The sequence below is a fragment of the Carex rostrata genome, chromosome 29 (assembly GCF_964058835.1).
Source record: "Carex rostrata chromosome 29, lpCarRost1.2, whole genome shotgun sequence".
Lineage (NCBI taxonomy): Eukaryota > Viridiplantae > Streptophyta > Magnoliopsida > Poales > Cyperaceae > Carex > Carex rostrata.
This window is the reverse complement of record NC_135946.1, coordinates 4,438,465-4,466,161: the sequence shown is the minus strand read 5'-3', so window position 1 is coordinate 4,466,161 and position 27,697 is coordinate 4,438,465. Positions and strand designations below refer to the sequence as shown.

At 33.8% G+C, this 27,697-nt stretch overlaps 2 protein-coding genes across 2 annotated transcripts; both read right to left on the bottom strand.

Moving 5' to 3' along the window:
- Positions 1-11,934: 11,934 nt before the first annotated feature.
- On the bottom strand, positions 11,935-13,055 carry LOC144546491 (protein ACCELERATED CELL DEATH 6-like). The gene is made up of 2 exons (XM_078295042.1): positions 12,728-13,055; positions 11,935-12,567 (listed from the first exon to the last, which is right to left on the bottom strand). Exons 1-2 carry the CDS (start codon positions 13,037-13,039, stop codon positions 11,974-11,976), a joined length of 906 nt encoding a protein of 301 aa, XP_078151168.1. The 5' UTR covers positions 13,040-13,055; the 3' UTR covers positions 11,935-11,973.
- A 12,886-nt stretch (positions 13,056-25,941) lies between these two features.
- On the bottom strand, positions 25,942-26,834 carry LOC144546451 (uncharacterized). The gene is made up of 2 exons (XM_078294990.1): positions 26,666-26,834; positions 25,942-26,451 (listed from the first exon to the last, which is right to left on the bottom strand). The coding sequence occupies exons 1-2, from the start codon at positions 26,696-26,698 to the stop codon at positions 26,104-26,106; spliced, it is 381 nt and encodes a 126-aa protein (XP_078151116.1). The 5' UTR covers positions 26,699-26,834; the 3' UTR covers positions 25,942-26,103.
- Positions 26,835-27,697: the final 863 nt, after the last annotated feature.

Genomic DNA, 27,697 nt, shown 5'->3' with positions numbered 1-27,697 from the left:
TATCCAGAATGGAGTCTGATTCTCCAATCAATCCAGACCGTGTCTCTCCATCTTCTGATGAATCATATATGGACTGTATCTCTGCATCTTCAGATTCTGCACTATCCTAGTATATGCTGGAACTTAGTACTAATCCCCTTTGTTTTGTAATATGCTCCCTGCTAAACTTTCACTACAAGAAATACAGCTTTTCCCGGCACTTAGAAACGCCACCAAAAACCCAGGAAAACGCCACTATTGGCTTTTCGCGGCGTTTGCCCAAGTGCCGGGAATGCAAGTGTCGGGAAAGGCTTTTTCCGACGTTTACCCAAGGTTTTCCCGGCGTTTCTAAAGCGCCGCCCGAAACTTTACTTTTCCCGGCGTTTCCCAAGTGCCGCCATAATCCGGCTTTTACTGGGCATTCCCCGGCGCTTCCGTACCCTTTCCAGGCGCTTCGGTAACCTTTGCTGGCATTTGAAAAACGCCGGTAAAAGTCTCAAAAAATATAAAAAAAAAAATTCTTGGCGTTCTCAAAACGCCGGTAAAAATCATAATTTAAAAAAAAAAAAAAAAAAATGCTGCTACAAAAGCAGCTTACTGAAATGTAAAGCATTGCATGTCTATGCTTTTTGTTCTTGTCAATAAACTTCACATTAGCTAGTTGGCTACGGAAAGATTTATACATCATAATAATTATAATTTTTACATTAAAACAGGCAAGCATCATTTCCACTGGATTTACAGCAACATAAGAGAACAAGGATTAAATTGAGACCAAAATTTAATTCTTATCAACTATAAATTTTGGCAAAGGAGACAAGTTAGGTACTGCATACATGCAAGCAAAGAGGTCACTCAAAGAAGTGAAGCACCAAATTCTCAAATCAGGATGAACGTAAAATGTTGCGGCGGCTGCTTGTAGGGCTGACATCAAGCATGTCCATGCCGAGAGTGATAACGGGTCAGAGTACGATTTGCAAATGGGGACCTACAAAGAAATGAAAAGACTAAAACTATCATACTTCATCGGAACAACTCTTACAGTAAAGAAATTATTTGCAACAATATCTAGTATATAGCTAGTTTAAATAATCTTTTAATCAAGATCTGGAATTTAGTAACACAAGAGTACAAAAAACTCTCTTTTAATTTATTCTTTTTATTCACAATTTGGTATTATTTTACCTTTAATTAAAGTTACCTGTAATATAAGCCAGAAAGACCAGAAACTGCTTGCTCCCATGAGATAGAGGCCACCAATAACCCATTTGTCGATATTCGTGTGAAGATCTGCCATTAAATTTTGGAAATACATGTTTAAAAGCTTTGGACCTTTGAAGAAGGCCATTGTCATTGCTCCTCCTACACAAATCATGGTGCCAAGTATCTTAGCCCAGTTTCTTAAACTTCTTAATTTCCCTCTTGTATTCTTAGCTTTTGAAGAAGACCTTTGAAGAAGACCATTGTAAATTGTAAAATGATGGATTTAAATAAGCTAACATATAAGCTAGATTATATCAAGTAACATATAAGCTAAGATTAAAAGTTTAAAAGGGTATATATATAATACATACCCAACAGAAGCAGCCATTACAAAAGTAATTGCTGGAATTAGGTTGGCCATAGCTACAGCCATTGATGGAGACCCCAAATTTACCCCCTGATAATACAATGACTGATTCATGGTGCAACTGTTGAGTATTTATATAAGACATTGGAAAAGTAAAAAAAATAATATAAATCAATATAACAAATTTTTAGCTTAACATTCAAAAATAAAATCCAGCTTAATTGAATTTCAAGCAATTTCATACATACCCAGTCAAAGATGCAAGGAAAACCAATCCAAAGCCTTTAAAATTGAGAGACATGTTAGAAACCCTGCCCCTGTAAATTTGAAAGGTTTCAAGTTAACCGAGATGCTTAAACATTTAAAATTAATTCATATCAACACATGATAATTGATAATGACTATGTTTATATATATAGCTACTATGTTTATAAACTTCACATTAGTTGGCAACGGAAAGATTTTTACATCATAATTATAATTTTTACATTAAAACAGGCAAGCATCATTTCCACTGGATTTACAGCTACATAAGAGACAACAAGGATTAAATTGAGGAGACCAAAATCAAACCGACCTAAACCTGATCTGGATCAGACCTGTCCAATTGCCACCTCTGATATTTATTGTACCAATGAAATTAAGAAAAAATAATCCTTCAAAATCATGCTAACATTGCAAATCACTGAAATCAAATCAGCATTTGTTTCTCCAGTTTAGTATCCTTGGATTCACCACTAGTCGACCCCTTCCCTTTTTCTTTCCCTGAATAAACCCCAAAATAAACATTGCATACAAATAAAATAAAGAAACAATAATAAAAATCATCCAAGCATATAATTTAACAAAGTGCTTGATGCATGCTCAGGTTGACATAAACGATAGCTTGATAGCAAAATACTGCTGTACCCAGTCACAAAAATATAAATGATATTTATTGTGCCTAAGTGTTGATTTCAGATTAAAAGTCTATTTGTATAATTATCAATAAGAATAATTATCAAGTAATTCCTCTTTTTTCTTATATAAACACGAAAAAAAAATACATGACAACCAAACTTCTTTAATGATTGTCAAAATTAATGTCATAATTGAAAATAATACTAACCTGTTGTAACTATGCATTAACCTTGGAGAAAGGCATAAACCCTAGGCCAAGGTTCTCTTTTAAAATCAACTACTGATCTGATAATAGCCCCATTCCTTGTTCAGTTTCTACACCACAGAAAAATAAAGGTAGATTCATGAATCAACTCAAAAATTAATTATTGGAGAAAGGAGTAATAGCAATTGTACCGAAATCACCGTGACCAAGCTCTCACCCAAGTTGGTACCGGATTGATTGTGGATATGTACGATAATCTGGTACGGAGAGAGTACCAGTTGAGTACAGTGCTTGGTGCTCGGGCTCAGAGAGAGAGAGAGAGAGAGCAGGGGAAGGTTTTGGGCTCGATAATCTGTAGAAAGAGAGAGAGGATGAAGGAAATGGCGGCTCGGGAGAGAGATAAAGGAATGGTGCGGAGAGGGCTTAGGCTTGCGTAGGCGGCGATGAGGTCGGGGTGTGAGGCGAGAGAGCGATAGAGAGAGGTCTTGAGTCAGCGAAGAGAGAGAGAGGAGAGGAGTAGTGGGAGGCGGGGTCTAGGGTTGGAAGCGGGTTGGGGTCGCAATCGGGAGGGAGATGGAACTAGCACAATTTTTTGGGTGGTCTGGACCGTCTGGTGCCATTTCTTTTATTTTTTGTAACCAAAATTTTCTGCGAGAGATAAGCCGGCGTTTACGCGATCTAGTAGTCCACTTACCGCCATATGCTGGCGTTTCTCGTAGCGCCGCGTAGATTAACGTCGGGAAATGCCATATTTCTTGTAGTGTTTCTAAGTAGTAGCTTTCTATTTTGGTGATCTGTATTTTGGTTTTATCTTGCGCAATGTGTCTCTTTAACTCATTGTATTTTGTAATGAATACTGTTTTATATGAAACAAGTGGGGGTTATCCACTTTTGTTAAAAAAAAAAAAATTATTACGCCCATGTTCGTTAATTATTCTTTAAACTCATTCGTACAGCTTCAAAATTGATAAATCAAAGTAAATTCATTAAGCCCAAAAAGGCCCAACGAGCCCAAAAAACAATGTTCTCTCTGATCTCTCCCATTGAGCCCAAATAACAAAGTAAATTCGAAAGGAGATTTGAAAGATAGGGCGAAATTGAGAAGGCAATTAATATGATTTCTAAATGAGCTGTGCTATTTCTGGATTGGTTTGCTTGATCTGTATTTTAATGAGTGTATACAACTTTTTCATTGTTTTGTTATGGACATTTTAAAGTTCTGTATGATGCTTATGTCTTTCATTATTTGTTGTGAGAATGAAACCAAAAAAAAAAAAACACATTTTATTTTCTAACTCAAAAATTAAATAATTTAAAATAGATAACACAGATAACACAATAATTATTTTGCTGTCTTTCTGGTATATACCAGTCAATGCAGTAATGGTACTTGAGAGATTTTTTTTTCTTTAAAGAGGAAAGGTTGTTGGGGTTTTGAAACTGTTGCGAAGGATGCAAGATACAAAATAGGATTAAAGGAAGTCATTGAAATGAATTCTTGTTCTCCACAGTATATGTTGTATTTTTATGCTTTGATATATCTATATTTGCTTATAATTGTTGAAAATATTCTACACTGGTACAGAGTTATGGAATTAAAATCTGGACTCAATATGACTGGTACAAATTTTTATTATAAGTCAAGGTGCATGGCTGGTACCAATTTCTGTTAGCTTCAAACAAGTTTGATTCCTGTTTAACTCAAGGCTTCATAGGTTAATTATAAAAATTCCAACTGTAGTGACTAATATAATGCAGATTTCTGCCAACACAGACGGACACAAAAATTCAAAATTCGGAAATTTTCTTATAAAAGTGGGATGGTGAGTACCAAAAATTTTGAAAATTAAAAAGTTAGTGCTGAAAACACGGAAATTGCATAAATAAATAAATAAAATTGGGTATATAATAGATATTAAACTGAGATTATAAACAAGATGGAAGATATTAAAGAGACTTTTCTCATGCTTTGTATGTTATCTGATTAAATTAATTTCAAACACAGGAGAAGGAATATATATTGACAATAGCCCTCAAATGTGATATTATTCAAACATGAATACTGAGTGATTTTAATTAAATTGAACCAGCTAATTTCTAGCTAATTAATGACATTAAACAAAATAATTTATCAGAACTAGTACAGGTGATTAAACAGATGTTAATGCATGTTGATCTACATGTGACTTTCTACTAGCACAAGTTATTTTATTTCTTGGAAATAGGCCTACAAGGCAAGGCTGCAGGCAAATGGGAAGGAACTTCAAGCCTTCAAAACCCAAGCTGGGGTCCACCTGTCAGTCTTTGCCCATACCAACTCGATCACTGACCTTAATTCCTGGCCGTAACCAACCAGGTATTGACCACTTTGCCCTTACTGTACCTTTTTAGACATTCTTGATTCCCAATAGATCTTTCATCTTTTTACACACTTCCTTGCACTTCTTCACCTGAAATTTTATTTTTCCTTTTTCTTTTTCTCAAATAAGATTCGACGGTCCTTGTTTGACCCCTTGAGCTCTCAGCAGCTTCCACCTCTCCTTGCATCACACTCCACACATGTTGATCTACCGGTCTGATAATAACACAAGAAGAACCCTGTTAGGAATCATAAAACCAAACAATTACACCTTATCTAGAGATCAAACAATTACATCTCATCTAAGGGTCTAACACTTACACCCCGGAGAAGAAGAAACAATCCTCACCTTAACCTAAGACCATCCTATGTCAAAGAGATCCAAAAAACATAATCTTTAGTACGGAATACAATACCTGATTCCATGTCGTTTGCCATGGAATACCAAATCCTAGGTTGGAGAAGCAACTGTCTCTGTGAGCGCGAGACAAGACTCTTGCAAGTTTTTCCTTTCACGTCATTTTGGTTGAATCTTAGATTAGGTCTTCCAAAGCAATAAGATCGCCTCTTGAGAATTTCTTTCCAATTTTCTAAATAGAATTCTCCTCTCTATTCTTTGATGAAAGAAGGGAGAAAGGCACTCAATTCTAAAGAAAATAATTTCTGAAAAAAGTTGGTTCACTTGTGCCTTGTAGCGAGATTCTAAATATATAAGAGCTATGTAAATATAGCAGTGTTATAGCAAAAGCCATTCATCTAATGATTATTGCGGTACTTATTTTTAATATGATATAAAAATATAATCATATCATTTAATACTAAAATAAGTCTTAAATTCTTAATACATAGCTAAACTAAAAATTACACTCAAAAACTACCAAGGAGGAGGAGATAGAAGAGAAAAATGAAATTAGTATTAATAATAATAAAAATGAGAGATAACAAGTGGAGATTACAAGGAAGAGATAAATTATGAGACGAGAGAGAGCAGGAAAAGAGAAGGAAAAATAATTACAACATTCAAATTGAAACCATAGCATTGGAATACAAAGTACAAAGATGCGATAAAAAAAAATAAAAAAAGTTCCCAGCATTTTGCACTTCATCAAATATTTGGAAGGTCTTTTCGAAAAAGAACACGCAGTCTGTAGCGAACCATTAATATGGGCCATTCATTGATGACCTTGGGGAGGAACGGAAGGATGGTGCAGAATACCAGTATGGAAGTTGCAAGCCACAAGTTGTTGGGCGTCAGCACAGTAAACAAACCAGTACCAAAGGCAGTTACAGTAGCCCCATAGGCACACCACATGAGTGGCACTGTTATTTTTATGTAATTCAGCAGGAAATCCATGTCTTCCCATTTCGTCAAAATGCAAAGAAATGCGACAATAAGGGAACAAGACATGGCTATGGTGTCAGAGATGAGGAACACCTGGAAAGCTGCTTTTCTTGCAAAAATGGGCAGTCCGGCATGGGCGGGATCAGAACTGAATCCTCCTGGCAAGGTAAAAGCCTCTGCAAAAGTGATAGTAGTGAGAAGGACAGCCACCAAAGATGTATTGGAAGTGTGCTCTTTTATAAATGGTTTGTCCACCTTATTTTTTTTTATTCATTTTTGTAGATTTGCCTTATCTCTTGTATATATTACTTGTTTCCATTCGGAGGGAATTACATTTAACAACAATGTGAATGACTCATTCTGTGACAATTAAAAAAAAAAATGCATGATTTTTCTGGACCAGCTTATGTAAAAAAAGCATGGTTGGAATTTACGAAAATTATAAATTTAATACTAAATTTAAGTGTTGTGTGTAAAAGCAATGAAAATTATTTACTTACCCATCTCAAAGTCTTCCATAAGCTTATCTGTTGATAAACTACAATAAATGCATCAATACCGGAAACATCAACAGCAGTATAATCTTGTTCTGTATGAGTTAGTAAAGAACGAAGGAGCTGTGGGTTACACTTCCTGGCAGCCACATGCAGAGGAAGATGTCCTTGGTTGTTGCGTTGGTTAACAAACCTATGAAGCAGGGGTGTTTTGAGTATATAGTCAATAGAATCTTGTTTCTCACAGAAGATAGCATAAATGAGTGCACTGTCCCCATCCTTGTTGATAGTATAAATAGAGTCAGGGCAACTTGCCATGATCTCTTTTGCAATCTGCACGTAACCTCTTTGCACTGCCATAATAAATGGACTACATCCTGATACTTCCTGCTTAATATATCCCAAATTATTATCGTAGTGTAGGAGTATCTTCACCATTTCGAGATTGTTTTCAATTATAGCTCTCATCAGCGGATGGTATCCATGGTTGTCTTGTATGTATGCTACTTGGGGCCGTCCTTCCAACAGTTGCTTAACTATATCTGACAGTACATGTCACGATAAAATTACAACATATAAGATGGGATGAAAAATAAGATGCAAAGAATTGGGCATATAAGTAACGAACCTATGTGGTCGAATTTCATAGCAGCATACAAAGCAGATTCTTGTGTTGGGCCACAGTCCGCTGAAGATGGGATTTGTAGCAATCGCTGTACTACTCTAGGATATCCTCTGCGGGCTGCCATATACATCGGCGACTCACCAATGTTGCTAGCTTGCTCGGAAAGTCGTGGCTCTATCTCCAAGAGCTGCAGTGCCAAACTTTCGAAGCCATTGCACATAGCATGATGCAATGCATTTTCACCACGCCTATCGGCCTTCAAGAGCATGCAGTTCAACAGCCTCCCTTCCTCCAAATTGTCATGCTGCATAAACTGTATAGCAGCAGTTATGATGTCAGAAGCCAACGAAAGGTTAGCCGCCATCAGAGCAGCTATCAGTGGGGTCTCCCCATCAATGTTGGTGTCAGAGAGGAGGGAAGGGCTCTGGACCAGGCCTCCCTTGCAAACTCATGATGGCCGAGCATGGCGGCAATGTGAAGGCAGTTGTTTTTGTAAGGAGTGGTAGAGAAGGATATCAGGGTTGGCATCAATCAAGTTGATGAAGAGGCTGACATCACCTTCAGAGCATGCCTTGAGAAGCTGTCGTAGTCGTGGGTCCATCTGAATAACAGGTGGGCTGGAAGAGGAAGCTAAGTTAGCTGAATTACTCATGCTTTCTTTCTTGCTTAGTTAGTCGCCTTAATTTGGGTATTGATTTTGAGAAAATAAAATGGATTGATATAATTAACTCGACAAGTTAAGAATTGAGGATATATAAAATAGATGGTATTAATAGCTTGAATAGCTGATGGTTGCTTGCTTGTTTGCTTAATTGCCTTAAATAAGGTACTACCCAGGGAAAGATTTATATAAAATAAAGAGTTATACAACTCGACAAGTAAGAATATTGAACTCCCATGAGATTGACAGTGGGCTCAATCATTACTTCCACTTTGTTTAGGTTAAGCTGAGGTCTTTAAATACTTTTTCTTTTTTAAATTGTTTAATTTGGTTAAGCTGAGGCCTTTGAATGCTTTTTCCTTCTTAAATTGTTTAGGTTAAGCTGAGGCCTTTCAATGCTTTATTTTTTTGTTTTAATATGTGTCGGTCCAGTGCCTATGGGATTTTAGCCCCAAAAAATATGGAATCCGTATCACCCCAGGTACATGAGGTGCAAGCAAAAGATCTGAGCCGTTCTTCTAGCTTGGCACAAATCTCAAAGCAGACCCCCTACAGTCAAAATAGGGACGATTTGGTTCTGAATGAAATTAATCTGGACTATTCATTTCTTTAAAATGTACCTCAGGTACCTGGGAAGACACGGACTCAAAAATATGTGGGTCTGGGAGTGTTTAGAGACTGGTACCTTTTGATATGTAATTGCGAGTTGCAACCCTTTCAAGATTGTGCAGCAGGAGGAATTAATTCGATCAGGAAAATAATTTCCAAAAGATTAATTTTCTTAATTAAAATTCGAAAGTTGACCCCAACTTTACTAAAAATAATTTAATTCATAAATTCATTCAAATTTTCTAAGCTTATTTTTCGTCTCACCTACAGCAAATAAAAAGACATGATAAGACAACAAATCAAGGAATGTTGATGCCATAAATAGAAGGCTCACTTAAAATTCATACATAGAGCGCTCTGACATCTATTTTTATGGATACTTGATGCCATAAATAATTATGATAGTATCAATTCTATCTGTATTGCTGATGCAACTATCACAACAAAAATGAAACACTTTTCGCGAGGATAAAAAAGTGACTTTTTGCGACGAATTACTTTCATTGTTCAGTTTTTCTTTTTGCGACGGACGACCGTCATAAATGCGTTTTTTCCCTCGCAAAAAGTGTCTACTTTGTTGTAGTGTATATATTATCATCAGGAAATAATGTTGAGATAGCACTGCAATTGGTGAGAAATTCATTTTTTTTCTCAATGAATGTCAAAAATACTACCATTTGGATACGAATTAATAAATTAAAAGAACAAAAAATATTATATTAAAAAAAATGACGATCAAAATAATAATTTCCTGAACTAAGGATTATTTGTGTTTTGTGTGAGTTACTCGATCTAATCAATTTTTCTTTTCGTTTTTTTGTTACCATCTTTAAAAAAAAATAAAACATAACATTTTCAGAAAAAATTGTGCCAAAAAATAATGGCAAATTAATTTTACAAAAAATAGTTCGTAAATTGTACGAAAAGTGCCAAAATTCCCGAGAATATACCAAAATAGTGGCAAACATTGTATCAAATTTGACATAAATAATGCCATATTACGTACTAACGGTTTTGTGAACTAATTAGTGACCAAAAAATATATCTGAGTTTACCAAAATGGCCCGTTAATAGTACCGAAATTATTCCAAAAGGTGTCAAACTTTCCGAAGCCATGCTAAATTGTACTAAAGATTTTGGCAAAATAGTGCCAAAAATTAATTTAATTTTTACCAAACCGTAGAATAAGTCATCAGCCGGAATGTTTTGAAACCATGGCAATGACAGTGGGCTCAATCATTACATGCATACTTAAAGGGGAATATGGACTTGAAAGCAACAAGGAAGGTATCAATTCCACATTTGAACCAATTAGACTTTTTGTATAGGCCACCGGCCCACTCACTCCAAAATTAGTTTGGATAAGTAAAATCTGTACCGATTCAAACTTCATGAAAATTTATACCGATCATTCTATCTGTAAAAAATGAGCTGTACATTTTCTGTTCCTCTCTCTCTTTTATATTTTTTTGGGATAAACAATTCTCCATGCAGCTAATCTTTTATAACGCAAGATTTCACCCTTAGATAAAAAATTCTCCATGCAGATAAAAATTGTTTCATCAGTACAGCCCATTTAAGCCCGTTCCAAATGTCCAGTCCTTGTAATTTTCCCTATTATCATTGTATGTATGTTTTTGAGATGTGGCAGTAGCACAGTTAGTTATGATAAATTTTTTTAAGATTATGATTATCTAAAAATTGAGAATTCGAGTTCCGCTTACAATTTCAAAGTTTCTGCGAAGCTTTCAAAAAAAAAAAAGTACGTATGTTTTTTCTATGATGGTCGGATTTGACGGATACTACAAATTTCATTGATGAAAGAATTGATTTGAAAGTTGTATAATTAATATTAATTAATCAACAAGAAAATACAAATACAAAACACACCATATCCCACCTATATCAATAATGTAATGAAAGCTTTTGTTAAAAATGTTAAAATAATAAAAAAAATGAAACAATATTAATGCAATGGTATTTAGTATTTAGAAATTGAAATATGACAATGTAAAATCCCAAAGAAAATAATTTGTATGTTCCTTTGGAATTTATCAATATTTTTATAAAAAAATTCTCCAACATCAGTACACCCTGCACGTTAACGAAAATTCAATCAGCACGCCACTGAATAAAATCTAGATCCATCATTCTCCAAATAAGAATGGGGTATCAATTGAATTAGTCAAATAAATTGGAATTAATTTACAACTCAAAGAAAAATTGTCTTATGATATTCATATACATTTTTGTACTGATATAATTAAACAGCATCAATTAAAACTCTTTTCATTTTAATTGCAACCCATGACTGCATTTTGTTTGGTCTACATGCAAATGAAATTTGGAGGCATGAAAAGCCTTTATTTTCAAACAAAAGATTATAAAAATTTAAGCATACAAATATTTGGCATCTTTATACTGTACACCTTGCGTATATACAAGTGATGGAGCTGCTTTCTTGAAATATTAATAACAGAGGAGGCCTCCACATAATTGTGGTCATATTGGGCCTTGATTTATATTTTGCACGCTTTTGGAAACTTGTAGTTCAAGTCAAGGCATTAGGCAAGGTAATATATATTTTTTTTTTCTTGTGCTCTCAAATTCTTAATGCAAAGATTCTATCAGGTAGACTCAAATGTAATTAACTAGGGTAAATTATTTAATCCCACTTTTAAATTTTGGCGGTTCCCCGTATATTACAGCGAGATTGTAATAACATTTTATAGCAAACGCCATTTATTTTTAATGTGATATAAAAATATAATCATTTCATAAATACTAAAATAAGCCTTAAAATCTTAATACATAGCTAAACTAAAAATTGCACTGCAAAAACTATTGCTCACTTAAATGCGTTCTATTTTTTTTATGAACTGTACGTAGTCGTTATTGTACACAGATAATAAATACTTAACCTTTCACTACTCAATTTATTTATTTTCTGGTCGACTCTAAGCATGAAGTACAAAATTATGAGTATTAAAAATAAAATCAGTATTAAGAAGGAGATAGAACAGAAAATTGAAATTAGTATTGGTAATAAAAAAGAGAGATTACAAGGAAGAGAAAAATTATGAGATGAGACGGAGTAGGAGAAGAGAAGGTGAACCAACCCTTGTCATGAAAAATAATTACTACATTAAAATATTGAAACCATAGCATTGGAATTCAAAGTTCAAAGATGCGGTAGGAAAAAACAAAGTTCCTAGTATTTTGAACTTTCTTAAATATTTGGAACGAGTTCTTTCCGAAATAGACCACGAAGCCTGTAGCGAAGCATTAGTAGAGGCCATTCACCGATGATCTTGGAGAAGAGCGGGAGGACGGTGCAGAGTACCAGTATGAGAATTGCAAGCCACAAGTTGTTGGGGGCTATCACTGTGAACAAACCGGTACCAAACGCAACTGCAGTAGCCCCATAGGCACACCACATGAGCGCCCTCGTTGTTTTCCTATAATTGAGCAGGAAATCCAAATCCTCCCATGTCGCCAAAATGCAGAGAAATGCGACTGCAAGGGAAGAACACATTGCTATGGTGTCAGAGATGAGGAACACTTGGAAAGCTGCTTTCCTTGCAAAAAGGGGTTGTCCGGCATCAGAGGAGTCAGAACTGAACCCTCCTGGCAATGTAAAAGCAGCAGCAAAAGTGATAGTAGCGAGAAGGGCAGCGACCAGAGATGTGTTGGAAGTGTAGTTTTGGGTAAGTGATTTGACCTCCTTAATTGCTTGCTGCTTGATCGTATGTTTTACTTTATCTCTTATTAGGTAATTCCATGCGGTGGGAATTACATTTGACAACAATGTGAACGACTCATTCTGTGATAGAAAATAAAAAATAAGTAAAATATATGCATGATCTTTCTTGATGTTATATAAAAAATAAATAGCAACATCATGACTAGAATTAACGAATTGCATAAAATTAATACTAAATTTAAGTGTTTTGAGTAAGAGCAATGAAAATTAAATAACTTACCCATTTCAAAGTCTTCCATAAGGTGGTCTGTAGATAGACTAGGCCAATTGCAGTACTGTTCCCCAAATTAATAGCAGTATAATCCTGTCCTGCTTGGGTTAGTAAAGAACGAAGGAGCTTCGGGTCGCACTTGCGAGCAGCAGAATGTAGGGGAAGCTCGCCATTTTTGTTGGCTTGGTTAATGAACCTATGAAGCTGGGGTGTGCTTAGTATGTAGTTGACTGAATCTGGTTTTTCATCTCTGATAGCCAAATGGAGTGCACTGTCCCCAGTACCGATCGGAGTATAAATAGAGTCAGGGCAAGTGTTCATTATCTCTTTTGCAATCAACACAAAGCCGTTTGCCACTGCCATAATAAATGGAGTTTGTCCGGTTGCTTTGTTCTTAATATATGCTAAATTAGGATCATATTCTAAGAATATCTTGACCAACATGAGTTTGTTATCAAGTACAGCTCTGTGCATCGGATTGTTTCCACTGTTGTCTTTATGGTATGCTTGTTGGGACTGTCCTTCCAACAATTGCTTAACTATACCTGACAATACATGTCACGATAAAATTAGAACATTTACTAAGACTGCCTAAAATCTATGAGATGTAAGTGGTTCAAATGCATGGAGCAACGATAACAGATGCAAAACTTTATGGGGCGATGGCAATATTGGCTCGCTCCAACGATAAAGTACAGGCAAGAGCGACATAAAGAGTTGGTTCACAAAGTTCTTAATTTCCATAGAAGTAAAAATCAGAATAGATTATTTGACCTTACAATCGGAATCGACTAAATCAGATTTCTTTTGCCAGAAACTTGTTTGTCTTAAAGAAAAATAGAAAAAATGATAAAAAAAAGGGATAAAAGTTCCACCTATGTGAGGACTAGGACCTCATCCTATAGTTTTTGACGAGCTGGGAACCGGACAAGATATTTTCAAAAGGTACCAGAATGCCATCCAATTTTGACATAATTTTCAATAATTTATATTGAGACAAATAACTACACTCAAATAATACACTAATATAATATAATACACAAATTCAAATACATCATAGAGTTAATTTTAAATTAAAAGAAATATAGAAAAAACAAAATATTTAAGAAATAGTAACTTTTAAATAATTCGGCACAAACATAAATTTCACTATATCAATGAAAAAGTAATTTAAAAAATATTTAAACTAATATTATATCAGAGCTCACCGTAAGCCAACAACCAATAGTTTATTTAAACAAACGAAAATGTTAGAAAATGTATGCACCAAGTTCACTAAAACGTTTAAGTTAAAAAGTTCCCTTCTGCTTTCTTTCCTCTCACCATTTCCCCGATCTAGTTTCTTATTTATTTTGTCTTTCTTCTTTCCCCAATCGAAGTCTCTCCGATACCTTTCTTTCTACTCCCCAATCATAGCTATGAGAGTATCAGTCTAAAAGTAGAAAATTCGGTCTCAAATAGGTTAAGACTCCTTTGATTCGGCCGATTGGTACAAAATTGGTACAAAATTGTCTCTGTCTGGTCTGACTCATCCGAATTTGCCTTCTATTTTAATTTCACCAAAGGAAATGAGTACTTTTTAGTTTTAACTGTAATAAATATAATTTGAACAAATATTTCGATTAAAATTGGGTTAGTTCAAAAGCCAAAATAATAGTTTTCTGAACTGTAATACATACATAAGACAAACTACAACAGAATGTGAAAAACAATATGCACAGATTGGGCTTATAAGTAATGAACCTGGGTGATCGAATCTCACTGCAGCATGCATAGCTGAGTCAGAATGACCTGCGAAGGAGTCTCGATTAGTATGAAAAATAACATGCACAGAATTAAGGTTACAAGTAATGAACCTGTGTGGTCTAATCTCACTGCAGCAGGCAATGCTGATTCTGTTCTTGGGCGAGAATTTTCCGAAGTTGGGATTTGTAGCAATCGCTGTATAACTTTAGAATATCCTCTGCGGGCCGCCATATACATGAGCGACTCTCTAGCATCGGTAACTTGCTCTGACAGTTCTGGCTCTATGTCCAAGAGCTGTAGTGCAAAATCCTCAAAGCCATTGCGCAGGGCGTGATGCAACGCGTTTTCTTTGCGCCTATCGGCCTTCAAGAGCATGCAGTTCAACAGCCTCCCTTCCTCCAAATTGTCATGCTGCATAAACTGTGTAGCAGCAGTTATGATGTCAGAAGCCAACGAAAGGTTAGCCGCCATCAGAGATGCTATCAGTGGGGTCTCGCCATCAATGTTGGTGCCGGAGATGAGGGAAGGAGCTCTGGACCAAACCTCCTGTGCGAACTTGTGATGGCCGAGCATGGCAGCAATGTGAAGGCAGTTGTTTTTGTGAGGAGTGGTAGAGAGCAGGATATCAGGGTTGGCATCAATCAAGTCAATGCAGAGGCTGAAATCACCTTTTCTGCATGCCTCGAGTAGCTGTCGTAGTTGTGGGTCCATTGGGATAATAGGTTGGCTGGAAGAGGAAGCTGAGCTAGCCGAATTGCTCATGCTTTCTTTCTTGCTTAGTTAGTCGCCTTAATTTGGGTATTGATTTTGAGAAAATAAGATGGATTTAAATAATTATCTCGACGAGTTAAGAAACCACTTTGGGCTGAATAGCTGATGGTTGGTTGCTTGTTTGCTTAGTTGCCTTAAATAGAGTACTTCCCAGTGAAAGATATAAAATAAAGGTTTATACAACTTGACAAGTTAAGAATATTGAACTCGCATGAGATTGACAGCGGGCACAATCATTACTTCCCGTTTTGTTTAGATTAAGCTGAGGTCTTTGAATGCTTTTTATTTTTTAAATTGTTTAGGTTAAACTGAGGCCTTTGAATGCTTTTTCCTTTTTAAATTGTTTTAATATGTGTTGGTCTAGGAGTGTTTAGAGACTGGTACGGATTCCATGCAGTCTACCCTTTGATATGTAATTGCAACCCATGCAAGAATGTGCATTTTTTTTGGGTTATCATGCAAATTAATCGAATCTCGAGGAATGAAAAATCATTGTTTTCAAATAAAAGATAATAATAATTGAGAGTCAGCTTTTGATTTATGGCAAAATGAATGCTCTCTGTATGAGAGGTCGCATGATTGAAACCCAAAAGACGCAATCATTTGTGAATATTAAATAATTGGGTGGCTTGACTTCCAATCTTTGCAAAAAAAAAGAAAAAATAATAACAATTTAAACATGATTAAACATCTTGAAATAGTATAACATAGCTGGGCCTCCACACCCTTGCAATGACTATTTTTTCATTGGTGGAGGCCACAATTGAGGGCATATTGGGTATTAATTATCTTTTTTTCACTCTTCTGGAGACTTGTAGTTCAAGGCGTTAGGTGATGTGATGCTTTCTGCATGTGCTCTCATATTCCCTTGCAAAGATAATAAACCCTGGTAATAGTTCATCGATTGATATTTCAATTTTAAGTCGTGTACAATATTTAATCCCACTTCCAAATTATGGCAGTTCACACTTTATTAAAAAGAGCTATAAATAGGATTATTATGGAAAAAGTCATTACACATAATGTTTATCTCGATATATATATTTTAACATGAAATTAAATATAATTATAAATACTAAACGAAACCTCAAAGATGCTTAATATTGAATGTACACTGACGATAAGTTCTTAAACCTTTCACCAATCTAACCATTAAGTATACAATTATGCTCATTGATGTGCCGGTCTATGTGCAATTAATGGCGCTGTTTGGCCACCACAGAGAAAAAAAAAAATAATAACACAACAACTAAATAGTAACTATTTATAGGTATGTTATTTATTCAACCTAAAAGTACTATATTTGGGTTAATCAAGTAAGGCTTAGATGGCAATACCAATCAATGAAGCAAGCACTGAATAATAGAAAAATGAGCAAGAGACATACAAACTTGTCAACGATGGCCAGTTTAAGCTATTTAGGTTTGTTGCCGTGACTCAAGCCTATATGCCCCGACATGCATCTTTGGAAACTAATACTTTGAGGTGTGTCTTTCTATTCTCAAGAAAAAAAAAAAGTGATCTTACTAATTTATAATTAGTGTTTTCTTATACAACAAGTAAGCAACGGCCATGGTGATGAAAAAAACTCACAAAAATTTTATACATCATACTTCTCTCAAACTATGCACAGCTTGATGATACACAACTCACACTAGGCAGCATGGTATAATTAATTATGTGTAACTAAATAATAAAATATAGCAATAATCGATCGAGAACTAGCGTTTGATCTAGTGACAAAGGCACATGGTCTCTATAGGGAGGTCATGGATTCAAAACCCAGATGGAGAAAATCATTTGTTATATTACAAAGATATTAAATAGTTGGATGGCTTGACCTCCAACCATTACTCAAAAAAAATATAGCAATAATAAACTCGAAGGCCTTTTCTAAAAACGAGATTGATCGGCTAGTTTGTTTTGATCTTTAATAGCTCTATAAATAGCTGAGAATATATGACATGTTATTTTAAATATTTTGATTCTAATTGTCATGAATATTCCAACAATCGTTGCGAATTTCTCAAGAAATTTAACATATTCTGATTAAGTTTTGCTGATTTTGATTGGAATTATGCTTTCTAACATGTTATATAATGAAATAACGAGACTAACTCATATTAAGACTATAAATCACTATATTTTGAAATTTTTATTTCTTGAATAGTTCTTAAAAGTGAATTTGCTCAATTGTAGAGTGGATACTATGCCCCTTGTATATATTACTCAAAATAGTCACTGTTGAACTTGCATTAAACAAAATGTAATAAATATATTATGGGCTAAAATGAAAAATAGAGTTAATTTAGTGCAACAAGGAATGTATGCAGTTGATATGAGCATATAGATATCATATCTTTAAAGTCTAATCCAACGGGGAATCAACATTATCGCACATGCTGTGTTGTCGGCACGTGCTTGATTGTACAAACCTATGAGAAAAGATCAGACGGTACGTGTATTTATCGTCTGTACAAAATTGGTTGTTTTCTTTAATTATCCGAATCTAGCTACATTTCAGTTTTTTTTTATATGTATCAGTAGTACAAAACTAGATATTATTTATCAATAAGTAAAAGATGGAAGGTCATCACGTTAGCGGGTCCATTCAACTTGGATCTTGTTGCTTTGTTGCTTTTTCTTTTTCTTTTTTACTTTTGTGCTTTTTACACTTCTATAACTCTTAAAGATATTAAAAAAAAGATTTGTACAACTCGAAAAGTTAAGAATATTGAACTTGCATGTGCTCTTAGGTGATGTAATGCTTTCGGCATGTTCTCTCATATTCCCTTGCAAAGATGGTAAACCTTGGTAATAGTTCATCGATTGATATTTCGATTTTAAGTCGGGTACAATTAATATTTAATCCCACTTCCAAATTATTATTTATTAAAAAGAGCTATAAATAGGATTACTATGACAAAAGCCATTTCACAAAATGATTATCTCGATATATATTTTTAACATGATATTAAATATAATTATTATAAATACGAAAAGATAATAATTTTTGATAGTTTGCACTTTTAAATGGCTTTTGTCAGTGCAAACTATCAATATAATTTTTAACCACAAATTCTTAATACATAGCACAACTAAAAGTTTACACTGAAAAACTATCAACAACTTTTAAATGTGTTTTATTTGTTATCAAGTGTTGTCACCATTGTACGTAAACCTACGATAAGTACTTAAACCTTTCACCAATCAATTTACTTATTTTCTGCTCAAACCACAATTTTTTTTTTACTTCCAAAAGATTTCCTTATTTAATTTAATTCAAAAGTTGACCCCTAATTTAACTAAATCAAAAGTTTTTTAAAAATTTCAAACTCATTTTTCCTTTCAGTTACAAAGTACAAAGATATCATAAGACGACAAATCAAGGAATGCATTTAAAATTGTTATAATAATTTTCATCAAACTCCTACTACGAAAGCTCTGACATCTATTTTTGTGGATACTTGATGCCATAAATAATTATGATAGTATCAATTCTATCTGTATTGTTGAGGACAGTATCCGCGAGGGTAAAAAATGACTATCCACAAGGGTATACCGATATAAAGGTACTTTTTTTATTAACGACGGTAGTATCTGCGATGGTATACCGACACTATCCCTCACGGATACTATCCCATTCTTATATATATTATCATAAGGAATGACATTGCAATTGATGATTCAATTTTTCTTAATACATGCGAAAAATACTATCATTTGGATACGAATTAAAAAATTAGGATAACAAAAAATAATATATTAACAATTTTGACATTGAAAATAATAACTTATTGAACCAAAGTTATTTGACAATTTCTTTTCTATAATATTACTACACAAAGATAATATAATATAATATAATATAATTAATTAATTAATTTTCTTCCTGCATAGACTTCAATTTTTGAAAGATTAATTTCATATTATGGAATATGATTAAGAATCTTCCCCACACTAAATAATTTAGAATTAGTACGTGTTCTCTTATACGACAAATGGAGTAGTTTGTTTAGATCAATAGGCATTGTTTTGTTTAGATCAATAGGCCTTATCTAAGAACGAGATTGATCGGCTAGTTTGTTTAGATCTTTAATAGCTCTATAAATAGCTGAGAATGACATGTTATTTTAAATATTTTGATTCTAATTGTCAAGATTATTCCAACAATCGTTGCGAATTTCTCAAGAAATTTATCATATTTTGATTAAATTTTGCTTTATAAAATGAAATAACGAGACTAAGTCATATTAAGACTCAAATCACTATCTTCTGAAATTTTTATTTCTTGAATACTTCTTAAAAGTGAATTTCCTCAACTGTAGAGTTGATACTTCGCCCCTTGAATATATTACTCAAAATAGTGACTGTTGAACTTGGATTAAACAAAATGTAATAAATATATTGTGGGCTAAAATGAAAAATAGAGTTAATTTAGTCCAACAAGGAATGTATGCAGTTGATATGAGCATATAGATATCATATCTTTAGGAAGTCTGATTCAATGGGGAATCAACATTATCGCACATGCTGTACGTGTTGTCGGCACATGCTTGATTGTACAAACCTATGAGATAAGTCTGATCCAACGGTTTGTATAAACCTATGAGAAAAGATCCGACGGTGTATTTATCGTCTGTACAAAATTGGTTGTTTTCTTTATCCAAATCTAGCTACATTTCAGTTTTTTATGTATCAGTAGTATAAAACTAGATACTATTTACAAATGAAACAACACATAATTTAAAAGTATCATCTTAACTAAATTTGATAGTTTCAACAAAAACAAGTTAAGATAATATGATCTCTCACACTATCTTAACTATATAAAACAAGCTAAGATAACTTCAAGGTCAATTACTAATATTTTTCCACAAAGAAATTAGTCCATATTGTCTGAAATTGTTTAAGATCTTCCATCGAATACAGCGACGAACTTAAGCAGTGCATGAAATTATATTAAATTGTTAATTTAGTAGTTAAACTTAATGAACTTAAAGAGAACTGCATCAAATTAAATTTAACTTGTACGTTATTTTCATATCTCAAAATATTCACACATGCTTAATTTTAATTAACAGTGACAACCAAAGATATAAAAAATATAGTAACTATGTTATGAACTAAATATACCTGTATTGAAAAACCATCGAAAAGTGTAGTAACGATAGCATTAACTTCATCACATAGAATCCACATTTCTTACCATCATTCTGCTGAGGGCACTGTATTGCACATTTCAGAAAAAAAAATATTTATTGTGAAAATTGCAAGTAGCAAATACATAAAAAGGATTATGATTTGAAGCTTATTTTACCTGTTTAATTTAATATTTTATTTCCTTGGCTCTTCAAAGTGGCTTAATAAATAGTAAACAAATTCAGAAAAATGTAAAAATTTGGTCTCCAAGCACATATTAATATCGAGAACAAGATGAACAGTTCAGATCGACTTTTTGGATTTTGAAATTTCAAATTTGAACCATATGTATTTTGGCCCATATGCATACGGATGCATATTAGTCTCTCTATATATATATCCGTTGATAGTGCATTTACAACAATAAAAAGAAAAATCACAATAATTGATAGTACATTTAATATTAATTAGTTATATATATATTTTTTTCAAAAAAGAAACACCATAAAATAAACCTTACAATAAATTTTCACGAGTAAATTAACCTTATCCAATGGGAAAGTAGGGCTGGCAAAAAAGCTCGTAACTCGTGGATCGCTCGTGACTCGCCTCTAGCTCTCTCGCTAATAGCGTTCGATAGTGTACTGAGCTGTTAACGAGCCAGCTCGACACAGGCTCAGGTCGAAATAATCAAGCTGAGCTAGAGGTCAGCTCGGCCCATAACGAGCTATACTGTATAGCCCCGCACCCGTATAAATTTTGTGTTTATATTTTATGGCTTGAATTATTTAAATAATCAATGGGCTTTCTTATCTTATATTTTTGAATTTGTATAATAGCAGTCCAATAAAGCCCAGCGAGCCAGCTCGTCAGCTCGCGAGTTAGCTCAAGCTGGACTTTTGGCTCGGTTGACCTGGGTCCAGCTCGCTCGGTCCAGGCTCGGGCCAGAATTAACAAGCCGAGCTAAGGCCCAGCTCGGCCTGAGCCAGCTCGTTGAAAGCACATATTCAGGCTATAGCACGGGGAGATTGTTCTAATAGAATAGCCCAGGTAACTTGAGTTCATGGGCTCTGAGAAATTAAATGTAGGCTTGGTAATTATAAGCCTTGTTTGTGTATTGGGCTTCATTCAATGAGGCCTTTCTTTAACATGTATATTTCTTTTTTTAACATATATTTTCCTTGAAATCCAGACTAATTAATAACAAATTATACAAATTATATTAATTAATAATTATTTATAAAAAATATACTAATTAACAACTAATTATATTAATTAATAACTATTCATAAAAAATATACTAATTAATAACTAATTATAAAATAATTATACTAATCGTGTTGTTATTTTAGTTTATCTAATCCAACACTTGTATTATAGAAATAGATATATATTCCAACACAAAAGGATAGTTGTTGACCAAATTGAGAACCATATATCCCAGGTTTGAGTCCCACTTCTAGCAATATCCCCTACCCAACCAGCAATACTGAGTTCAGTTGGGGTCATTCACCATATGCGCATAAGGATCCTGGAGTAAAGTCTAGTAGCTAGCTAGACTTTACGATATATTAATCTTTTTTCTCCACTATATGGAGGTTCAAGGACTACAGTATTTCATTTTCAATTAATTAAGTCACTGTGGTCTCAATCAATCATTTACAATAAGAATCAACCAATCGATAAACAATATCAACATGACAGTCAACAGACTTACCTGTAATTCAGTTTCAGTTGTATTGGGTTATGCATATGATGCAATAGTTCAATTAATGCAGTCAATCAAATATTCAAAATGCACAGTGAGTTACGATTTAATTCCTAGTTATGAATCTCAGACTAATCTAAAACCTCGCACCTGATATCGTTAGGGCAATAGGCGAGAAATAGTCTATTCTTTCTAGACATATCATCTCTTCAGTCTCCTCTATAGTTATTCTTATGTAAAAATTATAGATAAAAATCTAATCAATATTTATCAAGATTGGTATAACAGAATCGTTGATGAGTTTTAAAACTTAAACTCCATGTATAATTTTATTCAATCATTTTATTAAGCTTCCTTTTTGTAACAATTTATCAAGATTTTATTACCATTATATTTGAGTTATTTCCTTTTTATTTAAGTTAAAATTCAGTCTCAATAATTATCCAATAGTCTAAATCTATCCAAGATTTTATTACCATTTTATTTGAGTTATTACCTTTTTATTTAAGTTAAAATTCTCAATAATTTTGGTATCAGAGCATTCGTTCCTCGGGCTATATTTGGGTCCAAGATTTATTTCTTATCTATATTACGTCTGATTTATGAGAATAATTTGATAATTAATTTCAAAATATCTATTATTCGTGATACCATTTGATTGTTACTGAATTTATCCATCTGATATGACTCTAATATTATCGAGTCTTAACAAAACTGAAATTAAAGAAAATTGTCTAAATCAATATGATTCAAGTTGATTATATCCACCGATTGATCTATATCAGATAATTCGATTTGATTATTATCTATTATGTCTCGTTTGATTTGTATATCATATGTTTGAATTTTGAGGACAAAATTCTTTTGAAGGGGGGAATTTTGTAACACCTGGTAATTTTAATAATTTTTTCTAAATTTATTTGGGACCTCTTTGTAATATTAGATATTTTAAAGGTTTAAATATAAAGATCAAAAATAAATAAATAAATAAATGCCAACGTGGCACTAAGGCCACGCGGCTCACTTCCCTTGTTTAATTTATTACTTGTATTTTTATTTTTGTTATACCAAGAATTTATTCCTGGTACTTTTAGTCGCATAGTATTGATATATGATCTTGTGAGAAAGTAGAAACAAAGGATGCAGCTAGGTCAAGGTTCTAAAAATATTCCGATGATCAATATAACACTATGACATGATTAGCGACTATTGTTTTGGTAAATAATATATGTTTTGTAATCAACAAACTTATTATGAAAAATATTAGTTCTAATTTATGAATGAAAAAAATTAAATTAGATGTTATTCTTTATTAGAATGTACATTAGTAATTTATTTTTAATTATCCGAATTATATTCATATCCGTATTCGTATCCATCTGATATCCGATTTGTATTCGTATGCGTTTAATATCCGATATGTATCTGTATCCGTATTTGTGTATGTATCCGAAAAATTATAACGGATAAAGATATGGTTTGATCACTATCTGATTTGCATCCGACCGTTTACACCCCTAGCCTAGCACATTGTAAGAAAAAAATTATAAATTAGTATAAATGTGTTTCAATTATCAAAGTTATATAATTTAGCTTCTTTTATGTTTCTTTAATGGTCATAATTAGACTAGGTGCTCTGAGCCGAGCGAAATGCTTCTATCATTGATTAGATGAATCTCCATGGGAGACACTTGAGAGCTAGAGAGAGAGAGAGAGGCTGTTGGAGGAAGGAGGGGAGGTTGAAGCATGGAGTTAATTTGAGATTTCAATTAATCTGCACTAAATCAAAGAATTCATATCACCTTATTACATTAAAATTTTGAGTTTAGATCCTGACTGTCCAATCTTCTTTAACACGAATGTTAAAGGGACCTCGTGCATTCCACTTCAGGCTGGATTGTCCCGGGTTCTAATCGGACGGTCGGGATCTAAACTCAAAATGTGACTTACTTCATAAAATCCGGACTCAAAGGGCTCAATCGAAAAAGAACTTAATTTCAAGAAAATAATTATGATTTTGAAAAGGGACCTATATCACGAGTGCGTATCCTCTGAAATATCTCAACTTTTGCGTGACCGACGTGTCTGGTGCCTATTTGGGGGTGATGTAGGGGTCAGTATTATGTTATGTGTGTTTTGAGATTCGTGCAGAGCATATTTAAACGGTTGAGATTTTCCATAAAGTCACGCAAAGTTTGAGATATCTCAGAGGATACGAATTCCCTATATCACACGAGTATATCGGAAAAGGGTTGAAAATGGGACTCTGAAAAACCAAATTGGGACATGCCAGATTATCTGTCCTACGTGTCAAAATATATTGTGTGTTATTTCTTTTTCAATGCAACTAAAATTAAGGTCAAAGCTCAGTTTAAAAATTTGGGCTTTTTCTGAATTGAATCTGATATGGGCCTAGATTGGACTGAACAGGATCTGGGCTTTGACATTTTGACAGATATATTAAATGTACATAACAAATTAAAATTTATTTAAAGCCTCCGTATTTATATTTAATTCAGATATCTTAATTGCTAGTTCATTTTATAGTCAATGAAAAATTTTCATTTTTTAATAATATTTTACTATTACTAATTAACATTATTGGCAATATTTCAACATATATAATATAACAATTTCATCTTATATTTGGGCCAACTAATAATTAAACATATTAGAGGAGGGTTCAAATGCACCATCAATTTGGTGCTCTAATATACTCCACGTCTTTTATTTTCATTTTTAAAGTCCGAACAGTCGATCCGAACGCTCAACATGATCTTCATAATAAAATATGCATGGAGACCAAATTTTTATATTTTATCGGATGGTCCAAAATCTCCTTAAAAAATTGATTTTGTATCTATCTTAAAAAATAATAAAAAAATTCTAAAAAACATAAAATTTGATCTCCAAGCATATTTTATTATGAATATTATGTTGAACGGTTCGAATCGACTGTTCGGACTTTGAAAATAGAGATAAAGGATGTAGTCCAGGAGGAGCATATTGGAGCACCAAAATAATAGTGCATTTGAACCCTCCTCAACATATTAATATAGTGTTACTTCTTTCTAGTTTGTATATTGACACTTAATTAAGATTACATAAAAAAAACACTTGATCTATTCTACTCTGTTGAATTTAGGGGTGAAAACGGAGCGGATACGGAGCGGATAATGCTAATACCATATCCGCATCCGTTGGATAATGAGCGGATACGAATACGGATACGGATAGTAAACGGATATCAAAATTCAAAACCAAATCCGCCTTAAACGGATACGGATACGGAACGGATAGTCCACGGATACGGATTCGAATACGGATATAAAACGAATAATGGTCGGATAATTAAGATATATGAACTTCTAAAATACAAATATTAATTAAAACATTAAATATAAATATTAATGAACTTATAAGAGATGAAAGATAATCTATTCATATAATATATATATATCAAATAAGTGTATGGTAACAAAAGATGTTGTGGTGTAGTGGTTTGAAACTTAGTCTAAAGGCATTGAGATGGAAGGACATGGGTTCAAATCCCACCTATAGCAAAATAGCAAATATTTATTCCTCTTTTATATGGGTTTGGCCAAACTATCCGAATCCGGATAATCCGGATATCCGCTCCGTTTAGGACTCCGTATCTGAATCCGGATCTTTTATGAATTTCTGAAAATTATCCGAATCCGTATCCGGGAATTATCCGAATCCGGATAATCCGGATTCGGATTATATCCGGATGCGGAGCGGATATCCGCCGGATAATCCGGCTCCGTTTTCACTCCCAGTTGAATTACATACTTATTGAAAAATGTGATTTTACATTTTTTTTTTTAAATAAACATTCACACAAGTTGAAATACATTAACAGAGAAAAAAGTATCCAATAACAAGCATTGGCCACATTATTCAAACTATTCACAAGCAACCCAACTCTAACTAATTAATACATCCACTCTATCATTTATGAAAAAACCCAACATACTAAATTAAGCAAAACAACTAATTAAGCACCAACAGGCATAGCCAATTTCTTAAAGCTCTCTCTCTTCCTCCTCATGAGCAGCTTTCTAAGCAAATTCGTACCCTCCGGTTGCCTCTTCGGAACAAGTGCAAGTGTTCCCAATTGCGCTTTATGTGGCGGATCAACTGAATTGAATTCCGCTTCTAAGTTCCTACGAACTGCTGCTTGTTTCAGATTATTACCAGTTTCTGGTATTATTTCTTCATTGCTAACAGGAGTATCAATTCCTGCCTCTTTAGGTGATGTGAGGAGTTTCAATTGTTGGCCGATGCTGACGATGGTCTCCTGGCACTCGGCAAGTTTCTCTGATGCCGAAGAAATCTCCCAATCCTGAATATACAATTCGTAAACTTAAAAAGGCTTTCAAAGACAGCATTTGCACAGTAGCAAACTGCCAATGAATATTGAAAGACAGCATTCTCTAGGCTATTAATGGTTTAAGCTTGAGGTTTTCTGACAAGAACTGAATCAATTTGAGACTTAAAGAAGCATTCAAAATTGGCCCAAATATGTCCTAAATTTTATTTTGGTCAGATCAACTTACTATATTTACATGCTTCTCATCTTCTCGGCTCATAATGTCTTTCAAACTTTCCTCCAGAGTACTGTCACTGTAACAGTTTAATAATAACAATCATAATCAATAATAGAAAAGACAAATATGTATTTGGAATGAAAATAAGAGATAAATGCTTAAAATAAAATATTTGGTAACTACAAGATTAATTAAAAATTACCATTCTAAAGATGAAGTTGATTCTGTAGACTCTGCCTCCTTTTGAATTTCAACTCCATTTAAAGCCTTTTCTTCATCTAATAACACCTTTAATTCTCGCGACTCTTTCACATTTTCATTTGAATTAGAAGAACTTTCAATTAATTCACCGTCAGTAACAATTTTCTCCTTTTCCTCCAACTCTTTCTCATCAGGGTTTTCATTTGTTAACTCACCTTTCTCCACATCATTTTCAGAGAAGACCCTATTGTGATTTGTCATTTTACAGGGGCTGTTTATTAAATTTTCAAGACCATTCCAACTATTAGGTTCGGTTACCCCGAAATCCTTTACAATGGCCTCTCTCATCTCCGACACATCTTGTAGAGAGACAATGATTTACAACCCAATCCAAAGTAACACCAAACTCACTCACAAAATTTTCCACTTTGGCCCTCCCATTAATAAAATCATTACAAACAAGGATGAAATTTTGCAAAACGCCCTTCAACCCCTTGCTTTCCCATAGAAAAGCATGGGCAATGTACTTCTGTTCAACTGACTTTTCAATTATCCCTTCGAGAAATTCAACAACTTGCGTAAGTGCCTTATCGACAATTTCTTTATCGGGTTTGGTTTCCACTTCTTTTGTTGTGACACATGATTTGGTATCCTCTAGTGCTAATTTTTCCATTTCAACAAAATCATCCATCAAGCTTAGTTCTGACATGACTGTGGGGCTCTTACAAGACGCGACACTATTGGGCTTTTGGGCCTTGAAATTATCTAACTCTGCTACTAAAGAAGAGGCCCATGAGCCCGACTCGGCACAACTCATGTTGTCTTCTTCAACCTTCACAT